The sequence below is a fragment of the Brachypodium distachyon genome, chromosome 2, assembly GCF_000005505.3.
Source record: "Brachypodium distachyon strain Bd21 chromosome 2, Brachypodium_distachyon_v3.0, whole genome shotgun sequence".
NCBI classification, from domain to species: domain Eukaryota; kingdom Viridiplantae; phylum Streptophyta; class Magnoliopsida; order Poales; family Poaceae; genus Brachypodium; species Brachypodium distachyon.
Window position 1 is genome coordinate 25,709,691 of NC_016132.3, and position 19,489 is coordinate 25,729,179.

The window sequence follows — 19,489 nt, forward strand, 5'->3', positions numbered from 1 at the left end:
ATGCCGATCGATCACCGATTTTTATTTTTCCTTGCCTTCTCGAGTAGTTAGTTAGCAGAACGGATATCACCTGGGCCGATCAGTTCGATGCTTGAATTCTTTCTACATGCGTAGCTTGTCTCCGTTCTCACCGGACGTCGTGTGCCTCCTGAATAAACAGACAGGAAGAGCCGAAGAGCCCTTCCTGTTTATTTCAAGGAGTCGATGACACACTCGAACCATGGTTTTTAAGGCGGTAAGAGACAAGCCACCCCGACCCCTTTTCAATTTTCAAGCGTGTAAATCGTAAGACAAGATGACACCTTAGACTTGTTAGACCATAATATATTGGCTATTGACTAGAGATACAATATCTTGAAATTGTTGAGCAATTGTAAAGACAACATCCACTGATTGATAGGTAGCATCTTAACTAAAGTATAGGAATCATAGGGACAAAATCAAGGAAATCAATAACAAGTAAGGACTCAAACATGGTAACTCAAACATGATCATAATGATAGGAATCAAGGGAATGGGTAGCTAGCATCTGAAGGATATGAATAACAATTTGCGAGGCCGTGATTTCAGGTATCATAATTAGATTGCCTTGATTTGAAAAGCAGGGGAGGACACGGGAAGAAGATAAATAACAGGAAGCTGGCACCCTGCTGTCTGGCGCCTGAGCCGCCCCCCCCCCCCCCCCCTCTCCCAATACTTCTACCATTTTTCTATCTCGTGATTTCAAGTATCATAGTTAGATGAGTAAAATGCACTCATGGTCACTGAATTTGGTTTCGATTCTTAGTTTAGTCACTGTAATTTGGAAAACGAGAATTACGGTCCGTGAACTTGATGAAATATCTCATTTTAGTCACCCGTACCGTATTTTATACGTATATTTTGGACAAATGTGCGCTTCGGTCCTCATCAGTTTAAGTGGATTCTTTTTCAAGGGGCAAACTATAAAATTCCGAGTTGAGTTGGCACTGGATACTGCCGTATACGTATAAAATATGATACCGGTGACTAAAATGAAATATTTCGTCAAGTTCACGGACTGTAATTTTCGTTTTCCAAAATACAGTGACTAAACTGAGAATCGAAACCAAGTTCAGTGACCATGAGTGCATTTTACTCTAATTAGATTCCCATATTTCCAGCCGCCTCCTATTCCCCCTCCCATATTTCCCGCCGCCTCCTATTTCCCCTCCCAAATTCCTGTCAGTGCACCATTTTCCCGCACAGGAGGCGTCCAAAATGGACATGGCGACGCCTAGCTAATCGATGCCCTGTACGCCTAAAAGGGCTAAGGAGGACAAAAGGCTAAGGCGGACGTCTCACGTGGCCCTCTAAAGCAAGGCCGGCGCTTTGCCTCGCGAGGGCGCTCCGATGCTTAGGCCACGTTTTAGGGATGCCTTTAAAAGCATGGCAAATACTCTTGTCATCCAATTGACACAATGGGTATTACAAGAAGTACTGCATGTCCTCAGTAGAGAGAACTTCATAGAACGAAATTGCTCACAGCAACATCTCTGAAGTTAGCACTTCGAGTGACTACACATTAGTCTAAACCAGATTTCCTCAAGTGCGGCGAAATTTGCTACGATGCTGATGTTGTTCCCACTTTAGATGATATGTAGACCGACCAGAAAAAATGCCATTATTGTTGGGATGAAAAACAAACCATACTCATTGTCTTTTCATCGATTCATGACAAATTAAGAAGATTCTTTTTTGTTGTGTCCCTGAGAACCCAAGCACTAAATTCATCCTGTTATTAAAGGATAAAAAGCGTAAGAAACAATTGTCGTTTCGTTTTTCTTACAACGACAATTGTCGATTCGTTTTTCTTACAACGAGCTCATACTCAGCATTCGCAGGCTCGTCGTACAGTACAGTACAGTCGACGCGCCGTTGCCCACACTTCCCAGCGGTAGGAGCGGCAGTCATTCACCAACCACACTCCTCGACCTCGTCCCGGAGTCCACGCCCACCATCCCTGCCACTTACCCAAGTCCAAGCAAGCAAAAAACACACATCCTCCGCCGTCCTCCTCCAACCACTCTGCTCCACGACCGCCCCCCGCATCCCCCGCCATGGCCTTCTCCTCCCCAAACTCCCTCTCCGCTTCCGCTTCCAGCACCGCCGCTTCCCCTTTCCACCTGCGCCTCCAACCCCAACAACCGCTTCTCCGCCTCCCCACCCTCCCCTTCCACCGCTCCCTCCCCGCTCTCCGCCTCACCCGGCCCCTCCTCCCTCCCCTCCCGCTCGCCTCCTCGGGCGGCGGCGGCAGCAGCATCGGCGGCGGCGGTGACGACCTCCCATCTGGCGGCGGCGGCGGCGGCGGAGGTGACAAGGACGAGGGCGGAAACGAGGATGGCGACGACGACTCGTCGGTCAACAGGAGGGAGGCGCTGTTCGTGCTGGCGCAGCTCGGGCGGAAGCTCGAGAGCCTTCCGGCGGACATGGCCGCGGCGGTGGATGGCGGGCGCCTCCCCGGGGAGATCGTGCGCCGGTTCGCCGACCTCGAGAAATCGCCCATGTTCCGCTGGCTGCTCCAGTTCGGCGGCTTCAGGGAGCGCCTGCTCGCCGACGACCTCTTCCTCGCCAAGGTTGCCATGGAGTGCGGCGTCGGTATCTTCACCAAGGTCCGTCGTAAATTCCACCACTCGTATTTTTGTTTTCTCTCGCTTTGGTTTGTGATTCAGATCATCAGATGTGGTTTGGCTTGCTGTGGTTTGACTGACTTCAGCGTCGAGTTTTTGTGTGGTCTGGAGTTCAGATGCCTGCAAAACTTCCTGGCTTGGGTTGTTTCGTGAGTCAGGTTTTCGGTTTGATGGTGACGCTCGCCCAATTTTGACATTTTTGCCGTCGCTTCTGGGTTGTCGGGGATGCTCTTGCTATCGCACAGTAAGCTGTATTTAGGTGAGCGCCTTGGTGAGGAATGGGACAGGAATATTTCTCTGCTGTGACCAGATGGCGTTTGTTCAATCTTCCTACAAGTAGTGAATCTGATTGGAGAGTCTACCAAGTGCCTTTTCTTTCCTCCAATAAAACTAAAGCAACTGTCGGTTTATTAGATAAATAAAGGAATCGAATGAAAAAGCTCTTGTACAGTCTGAAGTATTGCGTTGCCATAAATAAAGAAGCCTTTCCATGGCAGTGTCAAAAAAGAAGAAGCCTTTCTACTAGAACCATTGTTCGGCCACTTCAGTGTTATATAGACTTCTGGGCTCCTGGCCAATATGCAGAACCTTCAGTTGACTCTTTGTAGACCTGTCCTTCAAATACAAAACCAGTGGCAATTCAATTGAAATTCTCTACCCAAGAACTATGTGGTACTTCCTCTGTTCCATAATTCTTGTCTCAAATTTGACCAAAAATGGATGGATCTATTCCTAAAAAGTGTCTAGATACATGTAATATTTCGACAAGAATTATGGAACGGAGGGAGTAGTTAATAAATGGTTATGGTATGGAGAACATTTGCCCATCTTTCCAAAGCTGAGAATTGGAAAAACAACATCAATCCAGCACATCACTTGGGTGCATTGTTATCGGAAACATTAAGATTTTCTTTAGATAATGGTAGGGTCATCTTTCCACCCTCTGCATCACGCAATGCTCGCACCCAAATTTTATTGCTGCTTTGCAAAGCAATTTTGGAGCAAGGCGGCTCCCTGGGCAAACATGCCGGCCCTTCTACATGATCCTGGTTCAGGGTGCTCGTTCAGGGAATGGTGGAATCTCTTGCGGTGCAAGGTGCAGAGGGAACGGCAAAACAACGTCGACGGGGTTATTGCCTACTCGGTTTGGCTCATTTGGAGTGAGAGGAACAGGATACCTACTGCTCCGTGGACATGGTCTTTTCAGGACCTTTGCTTTCAGACGGGTTCAGTCTAACGATATCGGTGGATCACCTGTGTGTGTCGTGTTTGGCGGCCGATGGAATCGACTCATCTATAGTCGTGACATGTTTCACTCTCTTATAAAACTCTTATTCTTTTTCCTTCTTACAGAAGGGGCAGAGATCTCTGTACTTTCAAAAAAAGTGCTGGTGCCACTCTGTGGCCAGCATCCAGGCAGCATCGGTGGTGGCATCCGGCATTACTAGCGCAACGCCGTGCCACTTTTACAACCAGTACATCCACTTCAGCCATACTAGGACAGATGAAAAGAACAACTCTCTAGCACGACAACACCATCACAGATTGACCAGTACATACACTTTAAAGATACCAGGACAGATAAATAATAACTCTCCAACACGACAACGCCTTCACGAAAGGACCAGTACACTGTACATCCACTAAAAACGACTATCCAACACCGTTACACCTTCACGAAGGGGAGAATACTTATGCACTGCTGTTGCCGGATACATCCAAAGAAGGATAAATCAACGGTTTTCACCCCAAAGAATTTGTGACGTTGCTTTAACAACAATGCTTTCAGGTAGGGGAAGACACTCAGTGCACCGCTGTTGCCAGATTAATCCAGCTTAAGGACAGATCGAGGGGTTTCACCCAAGATGCGGTGTTGGCCCTTGGCCGTTTGCACCAACGGCCTTGATGATCGTAACCAGCAGCCAAATCCCTAATGGATTGTCACGATCATCGCCCGTCCTTGAACAGAGGCCAGTCTGCAAGAGGGAAGTTGCATCGAAACGGGGCACACCTAGTTGCCTACATAGGTAGACTGAAAGTGCCACAATCGCCACATTAGACCACTGCCTGTTGAGCTGAAAACAGCTAGTAGAGGAGCCATTCTGCTGACCGTCTGAACCTGCTACAGGAGCATACCCGCTCACTGCTGTCCGGTCATGGTGCCCCCGTGTGATCCTTGCAGCAGTCCTCCTCGGTCTCCCACGTAGCGCACAGCCTGCAGCCACCACGCCTTACTGGTGCACTGCTAGGCTACCGATCTGAAGGGCTCCACCTGCATAGCCTCCTCCGGATTGATCGCAGCCGAAACAGCTGTGTGGAGAGGTGCCCTTCTGCCGCGCTCTGCTCTGTCAGAGCAGACGGATATGCAGAAATTGGTGGTGGCAGTGGCGATGAGGGGGAGGAGATCGGAGTGGCGGAAGCTAGGGTTTCGTTGTCTCAGGAGTAGCCCACAGGGGGTGACAGTACACAGAGGGTCAGATCTGTTTTGTTTCTGTAGGAGTATGACTGAAACATGTCTTGTATCTTCTCTTTATTTTACTTTAATACAATTCCGTTATTATGTGATTCTTTCTGCAACGCATATGTAAGTTTCTTACAGCTAACTTATCATCTTTCCTTTAACTTTGCTAGACTGCGGCGGAGTATGAGCGAAGGAGGGAGAACTTTGTCAAAGAACTTGACTTTGTGATTGCAGATGTGGTATGCTTCTATTATTCTTTTGAACAGATCCTTTATAACAGGCAAGACCTTTGTCCTTGTTTCATTGTATACTAGGAGAAAGTGTGCCCCCCTCCTTTCCATCTCCATACTCCAATTTTTATGGGAGCTTTTCTTGTGTTTATTTTCCTGATGAAGCTGGAATTCTTCTGCTCTAATTTAGTAGGGTTAGTATCGAAAACACAGAGGCGAGAGACCTTGATAAGTAAACTACCACTTGCATGCCCCCTTCACACAGGTGGTCCCTTTGAGAACCCGCTGATTTCACTCTTTCTACAAGTTCCAGCACATGTGAATATCCTTTCTGTATGTTAGTGGGACATACCCATTACTGACATGCTCACCTGTTTCTTGTTCAATTTGTGACACTTTATGTTCGGCCATTTCATCTCAAGATTGGTGTTATTGACTTTCTATTGTCAAATGCAAGAAATTAGAAACATACCAACCTTTCACCACTGCTAGTTAAAAAAACATTTAAATATCTCAGTTGTCAAGTGGAGTCTTTTTATTAGTTCTGTTGATTCCTCTGCTACGACATTTTTAATCTGTAGTTACAATGTTTTACAGGTCATGGCAATAGTTGCAGACTTCATGCTTGTGTGGCTCCCTGCTCCAACTGTTTCTCTGCAGCCCGCACTAGCAGTGAATGCTGGGTCTCTTGCTAAATTCTTCCACAACTGCCCAGATAATGCATTCCAGGTATCACTATCTTGGTTTTTGATCGAACTGGGCATACATCTTAAAACTTACCTTTCCCCTTTTCTAGTGGGGTACAGATGAAAATTCTTCTTTTCTCAAAGGGGAAATACTTTTCCGCTCCTTGAAACTTGAAAGGGAACTTATGTAACTTCTACTGCAGATTGCTTTGGCTGGAAGATCATACACATTTTTGCAGAGATTTGGAGCTATTATGGTAAAGATGAACTGTCTGCTCTGTTTTGACTTGTGATACTCACTGTTGGCGTTGAGTAATTTTAAAAGCCTGCTTGTAGAAACTAACAATTTGGCTTGTTTCAGAGGAATGGTGCAAAGCTTTTTGCAGTGGGAACGAGTGCATCTCTGGTAAGTTTGTCATGCTGTGGTTGGGATCTTTTTGGCAAACGCTACCAGCTATTTATGTTATTTTAATCTTAAATAGCATCAGGGGAACAATTTTTTCTTACGGAAAATCAGGAGAACAATTGCTTCTCTTTCTCGATTTTGCCGCTGCATAGGAAATACCTGTTTATTACAAACACCCAATATGCAAGTAATATTTTGAAGAGGTTTGGATCAGCTTGTTGTTTTCGTGTAAGCATTCATTATGCCCTCCATTCTTCAGTAGTGTAATTCAACCTTGAGGCATGGGAGTGTACAGCTCTAAATTTATTGGTACTCTGCATGTTAGCACTACGGATGTATATTATGACCTTGACACTTCAATCAGATATGTCGAACAATTGTTATATGAAGACCAAACATGTCTTTTAAAGTGTCATTAATTTTGTATTAGGTCAAGTGCCATTTGAAAAACTAAGGTGCATGTGGTGAATTGGTGATATTAATTTGTTTTTGGTTCCACATAGAAAAAATCAGTCAATGCTATTTTTGCTATCCGTCCATACTCGAGTACTTATGGAAAGTTTAAAATGTTTGGTCACGTATCTTTCAGATCGGCACAGGTGTGACCAATGCAATTATAAAAGCAAGAAATACTGTTAACAAGGATGATGCTGGTGAAGTTGAGGATATTCCAATCGTTTCAACCAGTATTGCCTACGGTGTATACATGGCAGTTTCTAGTAACCTCAGGTAACAAGCAATATGTCAATTGGTACTTCATATGACATGTTTTGTTTGCATGAAGTGGCTAAACATTTCTGAGGCCGAGATGAACTTTCTTATGATTATGTTATATGTAGTTGTGCTCTTAATAGTGATTGCTCCCGTTCCTGATGTGAGAGGAACCGTAGAGAAAAATCATGATATGAGAATATGACACACTAGGATATGCAACACATGCAACTTTGTGTGGACACAAATAACCTTCTATTGATTGATCTTCTTTTACAACAGGTACCAGGTTCTGGCTGGAGTGATCGAACAGCGGATGCTAGAGCCATTACTACACCGCCACAAACTGGCATTGAGTGCACTGTGCTTTGCGGTCCGGACAGGGAACACATTCTTGGGTTCTCTACTGTGAGTAATCTGTAGCCTTGAGGAGGTTAATTGGTATGTCAATCCTGAATTTCTGATGAGGTCACTTACTGGCTGAACTTTTGCCTTTGCAGGTGGGTTGACTATGCCAAGTGGATAGGCATACAATAGGTTGAAAGTAGAACCAATTAAAACTTAACACAAATCATTGGTGGTGTTGCTTCGTCCACTTCCACGGTTCTCCCGCCTTCACAGGAGCCACTTAGGACATATTTCGATTGCTTTTGTTGAAAAAGATGCCTGGAGAAAGAAAAGTAGTAATTTGTCGAATTCCCACAAACAAGTTATTGGATTCTTTTTTGGTGGCTTGTGCGTTTTGTGCTGTTGACCTTCGTAAGTTTCAGACAATAATTTTGCAGTCGTTTCACGATTCGTGTACTTTGGCTTCTCGTTCTGTTTACTCCCAAAGCTTGTGCTAGCACTTCACGCAGGAGACAGGCCAAATCTGGACATGCCATCTGGGTTCTGGGATAAGCTTGCGTTACACGCACATCTTTGAGTTCTTGCTCTATATCAGCACGGGCGTTTTGGAGATTGTACTAGTTAGTCGTCTAGGGACAGAGCTGGCCATCCTGAACGGACACAAATAGAGTCATGTTTAATTCCGACAGCTTGGAGTTTATTGAATTCATTTAATGGTAAGGAGCTCAATTATGGGTCGGGTGCAGTGGTACCCCCCCCCCCCCCAGTGAGAGTGCACAGTCTAAATTGAGAAAGCCAACTTCCCAGTTCCATTAAAGGAAAGTTTGGTCCCGCACGACCTTCCGACCCTGCGCCTCGATGGCCGACGCGCGCGAACCCAAAATACACGAGGAATGCCATCCTGGCAAACCCCTCGCCCCGGCACGCAGGCAACACAGGAAATCCATCAGCTCCCAGAACTCGGATCGGGGAAAAGCAAAAAAAGGGGCGTCGTCTTCCCCCAGGAAAAAGTTGCCGGAGCTTGCTACCAGCGCAGGCGTCATGCAGTACCAGGTGAAAAATTGCCCCTACCCACACTCCCACAACTCCATGCCCCCTATAAACAATACAAAGTTGCTGGTAATTGGTTTGATCTGATCATGGGGAGAAAAGATAGGGGTCAGGTATAGGTGGGCCGTGGGCAAGAAAAATTACCTAATCTCATGTACTAGATATTTGTATATCAGGACCATGCTACAGTGCATTGAGTCAGTTTTTACACAGGTTGTCTGGTAGGTATTTGCATGTGGAATAGTCAGTTTTACACAAGTTGTTTCAGTAGGGGGTCGCAAAAAACATAGTAGGCACACACAGATTCAGAAAAAAGTTAACAAAAAATGGCAGAATTTTGCACGTTTACCGGTCCTGGAACAAAATTGAAAATCTGGCCAGGGAATTAAGTGTCCATGCTACAGCTAGGCAAAGAAAAATGTTCCCACCCTCCTCGTTCCCTTGATTCCGCTTCTTGTTGCCTTTATCAGGCCCCTGATCCCGCCTTCTTTTTACCTTGGCCGCTTCCTGCTTACTTGCCTCTGGCCAGAAACAACAGACATTAGGTTTTGCCAAAAAAAGCAAACAACAACTATATAAAGGGGAGTGGTGTGTCAGCAATTATATTGACGAGGCAAACAACCACCTAAAAATCTGAAATTTAGGTAGGCAACTAATTAGGGAGTGGAATTCTTATAAGACACCCACATGCTCAAGCAAAACAGAGAAGGCATAAGCAACTTATAAAAAGCAACTATATCGACTGCCATGCGGCTATGTCAAGCAACTATTATGCTATTAGTAAAAGCAAAAAACATCAGAAAAGGAAATACTATGGGTGTTGTGGGCACATGTATTGGAAACAAAAAAGCAACTAAATCGACTACTATGCATCTATATGAAGCAACTATATATGGTAAAAGCAACTATATTGTTGGCACATTTATTAGAAGAAAAAGGAAAAAAAACTATATCAACCTTTATACAGCTATGTCATGCAACTATTTATAGCTATTAGGAAAAGCAAATGCATCGGAAAAAGGCATATACTATGGGTGTTATGGGCACATTGTCATTATTAGAAAATAGAAAAAAGCAACTATATCGATTGCTATGCAGCTATGGCAGGCAACTATTATGCTATTAGGATAGTAAAAACATAAAAAAAGGCAAATACTATGGCTGTTGTGGGCACATGTATTGGGAAACAAAAGCGCAACTATCGACTACTATGCATCTATATCAAGCAACTATATGTGGAAAATGCAACTATATCAGGAAAAAAATTACCATGGGACAAAAAAAAGCAAATATATTATGGGCACATGTGTTAGAAGACAACTATATTGACTATTTGGCACCTATATCAAGCAACTATATATGCTATTAGAAAAAGCATCTATATGAGCTTAATTGTTTTGCAAAAAAGGAAACTATAGGGCAATAAGCAACTATGTCAGCTTATCAGGGCAACTATATCGAGACTATAGGGCAAAAAGCAACTATAACTCAGGTTGTTGTACACGCATGTATATTCAGGCGCCTATATTGAGAGCTTGAGACAAAAAATTGAAAAATGCAGGCGATTACCCAGTGGCCTGTGTGTCTAGTACGTTACCATTAGCTGGAGCAATCTCATTGTTCTTCGAGGGAGGCTGCACACAATGAATCCCATGTTAATAAAAAAAAGGCAGAAATATAGCGATAATTAACAGAGGGCTTAAAAAGCGACTTTGGGGGACAAAACCACTATGTAGTCCCCCTCCAGAGCAATTCCTCTCACATGCATGATAAGTTGATCAGCCTCCTCCAGGCTATAGCTGACGGCCGAGGCAACACATGCATAAAAGGTTCAATTTGTAGCATCAAAAGCAACAGTAGCTAACACGACATCATCTTCAACACTTGCAAGTCTGTTTTCTGAAATATTTGAAGTCAATCTTCTCGAACAGCAGGTCAGCAGCCATCATCTTCAAGAGTATAAACTAAATTCAGTACATATTACAGGAGATAAACACAACCAAGAAAAAGAGATAAGCTAAATTCAGTACATATTACACATAAATGAACCACCCCCACCCCCTGAGGAGAGCAACTAAAATGATCGGGGGGGGGGGGGGGGGGGGGGGCGGGGCAACTAAGTAAAATAGAAGGGACAACATTGGTTACATTTGGATAAAAAGGCAACTATATAGTTTGGTTAAGCAGAAACCAACATATGGCGAAAGTAACTTATTAAGGCAGTCTGTGGGCTACAAAACAAAATACAAAGCAACTAATTGGTTCATGTTTGGAAATATCAAAAGGTGTATGTGTGTGAGCAATTATGTTGTGCCAACAGGAAAAGCGACAACCTAAAAATCTGAACATATAGCCAAGCAACTAGAAGGAAGAGAAAGCAACTTATTAAAGCGAAGTGAGAGCGACAGAGCAAAACAAAAAGCGACTACTTAGTTAAGTTGGGAAAAGCAAAATGTGTACATGTGTAAAGAGCAGTTATAACCCCCCCTCCCTATATTGACAAGAAAAGCGACAACCTAGAAATCGGAACATAAAGCTAAGCAACTAATTAGTGGTGGGGGTTTCTGAAAAAGTTGCATGCACGTATATGAATTCTGCAGATGATTGTGAATAAAAGCAACTTGTAAAGTTGTAAGGAGGTGCGCTAGCAAAAATAAGTAAACATGGAAGCAAATTAGTCTACATTAGTTGAGTTGTAAAGAAGCAAGTATATAGGGGAGGGCATGTATGCAAGCGATTACATTGACAAACAAAGAAGGCGACACTATATTTTGAAAAAAGGTGAAAAAACAGGGAGAGGGGGTTGTGTCTCTGGTCACCTCTTGCCATGTGCCCGTGGGACGCCTATCCTGAACCTAGGCGTTCACTGGCACCTGCAAGCACAAAAACAACGCGAACCGCCCCGGGAAAAAGTGCAAAAAAAAGGATTACATAGGGTCTTTACAAAAAGCACCTTCAGTGTGTCGAAAGAAGCCAACCCTGCAACACGTTATCAGCATCTGGGACAGCTGCTACTGCAATTTCAGCTGGCGGGATTTGCACCGCCGATTGATTTCGTCTACTTCGTTGAGGAATTAAATCTGAAGATTTATCTTCTTCATGGGCTCCCCCTGCTGCTTCGTCCTCATTTGAATTCATGATATCAGCTGCGGGAGGGCGCACGATATCAAATGCGGGAAAACACACCTATATACCCAAAAGCCAACAGAAAAAATCACTTATAAACCATGTCCCAAAAAAGCAAAAGGAGGTGTATACCATCGAATAAACCCGATAAAGCCTTGTAGAGCCCTGCACCATCTCCCAAAAAATATGGACTATCTAGCTCATTATTGGGAAAAAAAAAAGAAGCTTGCGTGTCTTTGGGATTCAAAATTCAGAAGTATGAAACAAACAACTAGACTGGGCAACACACATCTGGCAAGCTTAGCTCTATAACATCTACACAACTATATATGCTCTATTCAATCTACAGCTCCCTTGTATGCCCTAAACAATCAATAAACTTGCCTCAAATTGGACGCGCGGGAAACTTGCCTGGTACTTGCATGTCTATTGGAAGCACAAATCTGAAGAAAAACAACAACATGCTTGCAACATGAAACATGAACACCCCCTCCCCCTACATCCCCAGGCTAGGCGGCGCATCCAGAAGTTGGCACATGAACACAGGTGGCCTGCCCGCATGGAATTTGCCTACTGCGTCATCCCCGAACATCGGAAAAGGGCTGCTCCACTCCGAGCCCCCTAGATTCACTGCCCCTGGATTGAAGCCCCAAAGCATCTGCAGCACGCACCATGGGAGCAGCGCGGGTATTTAGACGGGGATACATAAACGGTAACAAACATGCTCAAAATCGACCCGAAGCTGCTCGATACGATGCTCATGATGCGTCTATCCAAAATCACGATTCGGATGCTCAGAAATCGAAATCTCGCGCAACAGTGCAACCCCCGCCCCCGCCGCCGACCTCCCCCGACACCATGCAGTTCCCCCTCCCCACCACCACCTGGCCACCCCCAAACTCACCGGTGCGCTCCAGTTCGTCGCCGTGGAGAAACCCGACGCCAACCACGCCGCCGCTCGGCGAATCCCGCGACCCGTGCCTGTCGCGTCCTGTTCCTGGACCGACGCAGCGGCGCCCCACGCCCCGTCGAGCGAAATCGCCACCAAACTCGACACCGGAAGCCCCCCGTGCAGAGGAGAGAGAGGCGGGGTGGGGAAAATGGGGGAAATTGAGGGAGGAAGATGAACAGCGCGTCTCCCGATGTTTGAAAGACGCCAGCTAGCTGGGCCCCACCCAAAAAACGAGTCTCATCCTGTCCGAAAGAAGGTGTTGCGGTAAGGGATCGATCGCGTGGTCAGCTTCGCTCGCGGCACATCGGACGGTTCTGCGGTGTGTGCGCCCGACGAGAGCAGAAAGTGCATAAGCACTTTGAAGCATTTAGGAAGTAGATGACCGTCTACAGCTGGTGCTGGAATTTATCAAGGTACGGAGTAGATCACTGTCCAAGGGAAGCAAATTTGGGCCGCGCTAGGCGTCGGCCGGCTGATCCGCGCACGGGATCGGCCGGCTCGACAGCCGTGCGATGCTCCGATTCCCTGCGATTGAACGTATGGGATTAAATATTAGATTAGCTTAATGACTCGACTGATCTCGGTCGGTCCGTACCGCAGCGCATGCAACACACTTTGCCGCTGCAGCTGCCTCCGTCTTCGCTACATCAGCGCCACCGGCATTTGCAGCAGGTTTCGCACCCATGTAGCTGCGTCTGGCCGCAGCAGCCCGCACATGCATGCAGAATCACCGGAGCCAACTTCTGTCGCAGTCGCGAATCCAACACTTTGCCGGGCGCCATGCTGCATCGTTCCCGCCGCTGGCTTGGTGCCTTGCAACGTCTCCGCCACTCATCTTCTCGATGACATGGGCTGCAGCAACCAAGTCCGTCCTTCTAGCGTTGGAGACGCAACCCGCCCTCGACGAGGTCCCCTTGCCCTTCGCGGAAGCGCTGGTGTCGGAGAACAAGGCAAGTTCGTCTGATTTTTCCGATGTTGCAAACGATGTTTCTAGATGCTACAGGCATGCATTTGTTTTGCTACATACAAAAACACATTATGTTGCAATGATTCTGAGTGGGCTAAGAGAGGATTTGTTTCGATGCCATAAATGCTTCAAACAAGATTTTTATGTTGCGAGAGACCAATGTTGCGACGAAATGCTACTTAGGATTTTTGATGTTGCGAGGGACCAATGTGATAAGTTTTTGATGCTGCGAATGCTTCATATGAGATTTTTATGTTGCAAGAGAGCAATACAAAATTTTGCGCACGTAGAATTTTGATGTTAAGAGAGGCCAATGTTACGATAAGTTTTTGATGTTGCAAATGCTTCGTGCGAGATTTTTTATGTCGCGAGATACCAATGTTGAAACATAACACACTTTTGCACGTAGCAAAATTAATAACGGTGTCCTTCCACCAATTTTTCCAAACTAATACATTCTTGTAGCATTAGAAACACCGTTTGTAACATCGAAAATAGAAAATGCACCAACAACAGCTTCCCCTCCTCCGGCGCCGGCGACGGGCACAAGACATGTCGAAGTCGAGGAAGGCGCTCCTCCTCCGACACCGGCGGGCATCGCGATAGTGACGGGCGGATCTAGAGTAGGGAGTGGCTGCGGGTCACATGGAAATCGGGCGACGTTTCCTAGCAGGGGAAGGTGGCAGCAAGGTCGTGCCTACGTCCGCGACGATGCTCACGGCTCATGCAACGGCAGTGGTCGGTGAGGCGTTGCGGCGTGCAGCAACGACGGGCAGCCCGCGGTGGCGCAGTCTCAGCGGACGCATGCACCGTCTTTACGTGACGACGGGCAGCCGCGATGGCGCAGTCTCAACGGGCGCATGCACTGTCTTTAGGTGAGACTGCGAGCGCGGCGGCGTCTGCAAGGCTGCGACTCTGCGAGCGCGGCGGCCATGCGCAAGGACAACTGCTGCAAGCGACTGCGTGCTTGGGCGGCTGGCTGCTGCAACGCACTTCTGCCCCCCGATGCACCAAGAGAAGCAGAGAGATGCGGAGCCACTGGATGAGGCACGATGGACGGCTCTCCACACGGCGGACGCGCGCACTCCATCGGTCGGGTGATGTAAATCGTTTCCCAGCAAAATTTGTACTCACTCCATCTCAAAATAAGTGTCGTGGATGCAGTTCACTTGTTAAAGTACTAAATGGGCCATAGTTTTTATGGATTGAAGGGAGTACGTTTCAGGCTGCCCGTAAGAAAAATGAGAGGAACAAATGGGCCAGAAGAAACCAAGCCATCCAATCTCGCTCGCTCCCGTTGCCCAGGCCGTTGCCTAACCGATCGATCCAGCCTCCAGGGATCGACCCCCTCGCTCGCTCGCGCATAGACAAGAGATAGTGACGCGATGCGATCGATCTAAAGTTCTAAGAGCATCTGCAATGGAGTACTCAAAACTATCATAAATGTCTTATTTAGGACAAACGGACATATTGGTCCAAAAAACAGATCCCAGTGGGCCACCCCAAACAGACAAATTGGCATTTTTGTCCGGACAGATACCCCAAATAAGCTGCCCCAAATTTGAAAGAGAAATGGGATGTCCGTTTGTCCTTTGTCCGGGCCTGGCCCACTGTTTTTTCCGCCCGTGCGCACCTTTCCCTTCTCTCTCGTCTCGCGTGCGCGGTAGCCCAAAGGAGCCCCTCGCAGCTACCGCTGACGAGCCGCAGCCTCGATCTCCCTCCGCGCGAGCCGCCACGGCCTACCTCGGCCATGGATCGGTGCCTGCCTCACCGGAGACCGCGCCCCATGCCTCGACCGGCTCGGCGGCGTCCTCCTCAACTCCGGCCGCGGCGCCCAAATCGATCAGTGCCCGGCTCGCGGAGGGGGCGGGTCGACCTCCTCGTCGGCCACCTCTACTCGAGCCTCGCCGCCAGCCAGCTCCACCGCGCACCGCCGCTCGCCTCCCACTGGTTCCTCCCTCTCGGGCCTCCTCCGGCTCCACGACACAGCACCGAGCAGCACTAGTGACTCATGGTAGAGGAACCCCCAACGGACTCAGGTTCCTCAACAACTTCTCTGCAGTTCACGATTATGTGTGTGTGCACGACTCTACCTCATCTCACTGGAATAAAATCGCTTTACATGGGTGTTAATCTTGTAGGTTTCTTCCTGGCTGCGTTGATTGATTCCTGGAATCTAGAATGTTGCAGAGTGCACAGCAGCTCACTGAATATTGAATATCTGGTCTTGTGCTATGTTCATGTTGAATAGAATATAGGTCGATGTGGATAAATTTTGCTTTTATTTCGGGTAGACGGAGACAAAATTCTGATGTCAGAACTCGATGTTTTCTTGTAGCAAAATACAAATTATGAGCACTGATATAAACTTTTTTCTAATACATTGTTCAAATTTTGGGATGAGGGAGAAAAGGAAAGGAAAAACGAAAAAAGAAAATATTTGGGGGAGGAATTTGGGGGACGCCATTGGGTGCCGAGGGCGGACACCGGACGGACACATGTCCACTTGCTCTCCCAAACGGACAAAAAAAAAGACATTAGGACAAAATTTGGGGATTCCATTGGAGATGCTCTAAACACGCCATCTATTTTGTGTTTTGGCCTGCAGATCCATCGGAGGCGGCAAGGCGCGGAACACCATCAAGAGAGATCTGGCACCGGCAGGCAAAAACTCAAACCGATCGACGATGGCGTTGTTCGCGAGGGTGAAGTGGGCGGCACGCTGGGCCTGGGCACGGGCGCGGCCGTGGGGTTTGCCAAGTTCATGGAGACGTTGGCAGATCAGGGGAGACCCTCGGGAAGCAATGCGAGGCATCACGCTGCAAGCGAAGACCGTCATGAAGCTGGACCAGGTCATCAGCGTCGGGCCGGCAAAATCAGAGGCCCTGTGCGAAACTGTAACTGGGGCCCTTCTACCTCACTAGAAAACTAGAATAATGAACATAATAATAATGCAAGTCATAATATCTTACATATCAATTGAAATATTAAGCACCATACCTAATGAACTCCTGATTGAATAATCTTTATTTGAACAGCATCATTCTTTTAGTGTTCTTTGAAATGAAATCTTCAATAACATCCTCATAATCAATCTTCTCCAACACTTCACTCTCAAGTGCTATTGTGGCCAAATCAGTAAGCCTTTGTTGTGTCATCCTAGTACGCATGTAGGACTTCAATAGCTTCACTTTAGAAAAGCTTCGTCTGCTGATGCAACGGTCACCGGTCAATAGAACTCTATACACAATACTTGCATTGGGAAAACAACCATGCCTCTTTAAAAACTTCCAAATTTTCAACTGGCACAATATTTTCTTGTGGAAGGAAATCTTGAAGAAACTTCAACTCGACATACAGTTCTTTGCCATCAATGTCAGATTTGCCATCTTTTTTAAGGGAAGCCTCAAGATTATCACAAGAAGATTTTAAGTTCTGATTATCCAATGACTGTAATGTTTCAGAGGTAAATAAGAAACTAATTTTTTTTCGGAAACCCACTTATTGTTCGAATCTCCTTGCAAGTGAGGAAATTGCTTGATCAACGAGAGGTATAAAATAGCTTATTCTAAATGATTCCTCTGCAGATTGTGTGGCAACATTTGTGTCATCTGGGTTCTCATCAAACTGTCTCTTTCTTTTAATTTATCGCCTTTTACGAAATGTTGTTTCAATATCCATCTCAATCGCGATACGTTTGGCTGTCTCCAATGCCTCTAAGAAACTAGTTTCCAGAGGTCATCGGGAAGCAGTCGGAGACCATCCGCTTCCAGCGCGGCGACCTCGAACGCCTTCAGAAGCAGTGCTCACCGCCGACGCCAACTGCGCCATCGCCGCCAACACGGTTATCTTGAAAACTTTGTGACTACCCCTCTATGTGTAAGTTGCATTTGCATGAGAAATTTGACAAAATGCCACGCATTTTTTCATACTTTGCCTCAAAAGCACACGTTTCGTTTACTTAGACAAAGTAGCACATTTTTTTTTGACATCTTGACAAAATAGTATTTTTCAAAAAAAAAATATGCCAATTTTTTTTACCTAGTCCCACACGTCAGATCTTCCCAGAACTTTATTTTGATCGGGATCAGATCTTCCTAGAACTAATTGCCCTCGAGTAAAGACTAATCGATCGTTCTATTTCTCATCCCTTCTTGTTCTCTCCACGGGCGCGCGGTTGGTGAGAGAGAATTGACGGGAGTAGAGGGAGAGGCCGCCGCCACCAATGACAACGTTGCCCGGACGAGACCTCCACCACCATGGCGTTCCCCGACCTGCTCTCCACGGCTGCCGTGCTCCCGGTTGATCTCTACGCCGCCGCTGTCGTGCCCCCGAATGGCTGCTGCAGGCTGGCTGTTGATTTCTGGAGTTGTCGCCTTGTAGGCGTTGTATGCTTTAGCCTATAGATGCGAGCAAAAAATTGTGGTGATTTTTTTTTATGGAAATGCGAATACTACTGTGTTTTCTCATGTTTGCTTTCCTCTTGTTTGAGCCAAATGTTTTAACCTGAATACTGGGCAGAAACTTGCCGGCCTCGTCTGGTGAACGCGGCGGCGTTCTTCTGCTACGGGAGCGCCCAGGAAGAACGAAGAACGAAGAGATCCATCGATCGATCGAATCCCAATCGTTGCAAGGGCATTTCAGTCCAAGAAAATCTGACTTGTGGGACCAGGTTGAAAACGTGGCATAAAGAATTGAAAAATGCTATTTTGTCAAGATGGCAAAGAAATATGTGTTATTTTGTCTAAGTAAATGAAAGTCGTAAGTTTGAGGTAAAGTACGAAGAAAGGCGTGACATTTTGCCAAATTTCTTTATTTCTTTCGACTTTCCACGGAAGGAAAATCCACATTTTACTGTATTTGATTGCTCGATTAATCGGACGTACATATTGTATATTGATGACTAAAATACACTAGCAGTCCCTTAACTTGAGGAGCAGCAAATCGATTCTCGAACTTAGGATTGACGAATAGCGATGAACTTATCTTTTTTAACTGACTAATATACGGCGTAAACACGATTTTCATACGGGCCGAACCGTGTTCTGCTGACATGGTGCGTACAGATGCCATCTTGAATTATGTGCATCACTTCAAAATTTTGCCCATAAAGCTTTTGTCTTGAGCGTTCACCTGAAGTCAAACGCTTCTTTACAAAATATCCAAGAATCAAACGTTACTCCCTTTGAAACATATATTTTCTGTTTCTCGAAAAAACATATCTTTTCTCCCTCCCTCTCTCTCATTTTCTCCCTCTTTTCTGATCTTAAGTAGAATTACCTTATTATCTTGCATCCTAGTTAAGTTTAATGGTTATATAAGTGAGACATAATGCTTGAGATAATAATTTTTACCTACTTGCTCTCACGATTCGTTACATTCGCTTGCACGTTGAAACTTATGAGAAGATACATGCTTGTGATATCTCTCTTGTTACTAAAACAGTTATTCCACTGAATAAGAGCATGTTTGGTACAACATTGGGAGCATTATCCAAGGACATATCGGACGCAACAATTTTTTTGGATTATTCTGCAAAATAGCCAAGACATAGCCATTGGGGGTTACACACATACAACCAAATCATAAGTGTGTCTAGTATTTATTCCGTGGGGAAATATCGATTTCCTAGAGGTTGTTGAAGTAGATTATGGTAAACGCGTTCAGGGGTGGGCCAAGCTTTAGTCATTGGTATTCAGCTGAATAGCAATTATATTTTCCAAAAGACTAGGTATATATAGTATTGACTATGCACATGTAAAAAAATTATGAAGAGAAGTCACGATGTTATGGTATCCAACGAATTAAATTTTAAAAAAACCCAGCCAAACCCACCCCTGGTTGCTCCTCTGCCGATCCAGTGGCCCAATTAAGAAGTGAAATTATCACAATACCATCCAGAAT

General features: G+C 45.9%; 1 protein-coding gene and 1 long non-coding RNA gene across 3 annotated transcripts; one reads left to right on the forward strand and one right to left on the reverse strand.

Moving 5' to 3' along the window:
- The first annotated feature begins 1,860 nt into the window (after positions 1-1,860).
- On the forward strand, positions 1,861-7,946 carry LOC100842132 (protein RETICULATA-RELATED 4, chloroplastic). Its single transcript, XM_003568511.4, has 8 exons — positions 1,861-2,630; positions 5,280-5,348; positions 5,937-6,068; positions 6,229-6,282; positions 6,387-6,431; positions 7,021-7,160; positions 7,425-7,550; positions 7,643-7,946. Exons 1-8 carry the CDS (start codon positions 2,079-2,081, stop codon positions 7,677-7,679), a joined length of 1,155 nt encoding a protein of 384 aa, XP_003568559.1. The 5' UTR covers positions 1,861-2,078; the 3' UTR covers positions 7,680-7,946.
- A 787-nt stretch (positions 7,947-8,733) lies between these two features.
- Positions 8,734-12,836, reverse strand: LOC104582683. 2 transcript variants are annotated; one of them, XR_730579.3, is made up of 5 exons: positions 12,571-12,836; positions 11,360-11,726; positions 10,303-10,489; positions 10,110-10,174; positions 8,734-9,061 (listed from the first exon to the last, which is right to left on the reverse strand). It is a non-coding gene; the product is annotated as an uncharacterized LOC104582683 (long non-coding RNA). The 2 variants fall into 2 exon arrangements; XR_730578.3 differs by having other exon boundaries at positions 11,360-11,686; positions 12,571-12,834.
- Positions 12,837-19,489: the final 6,653 nt, after the last annotated feature.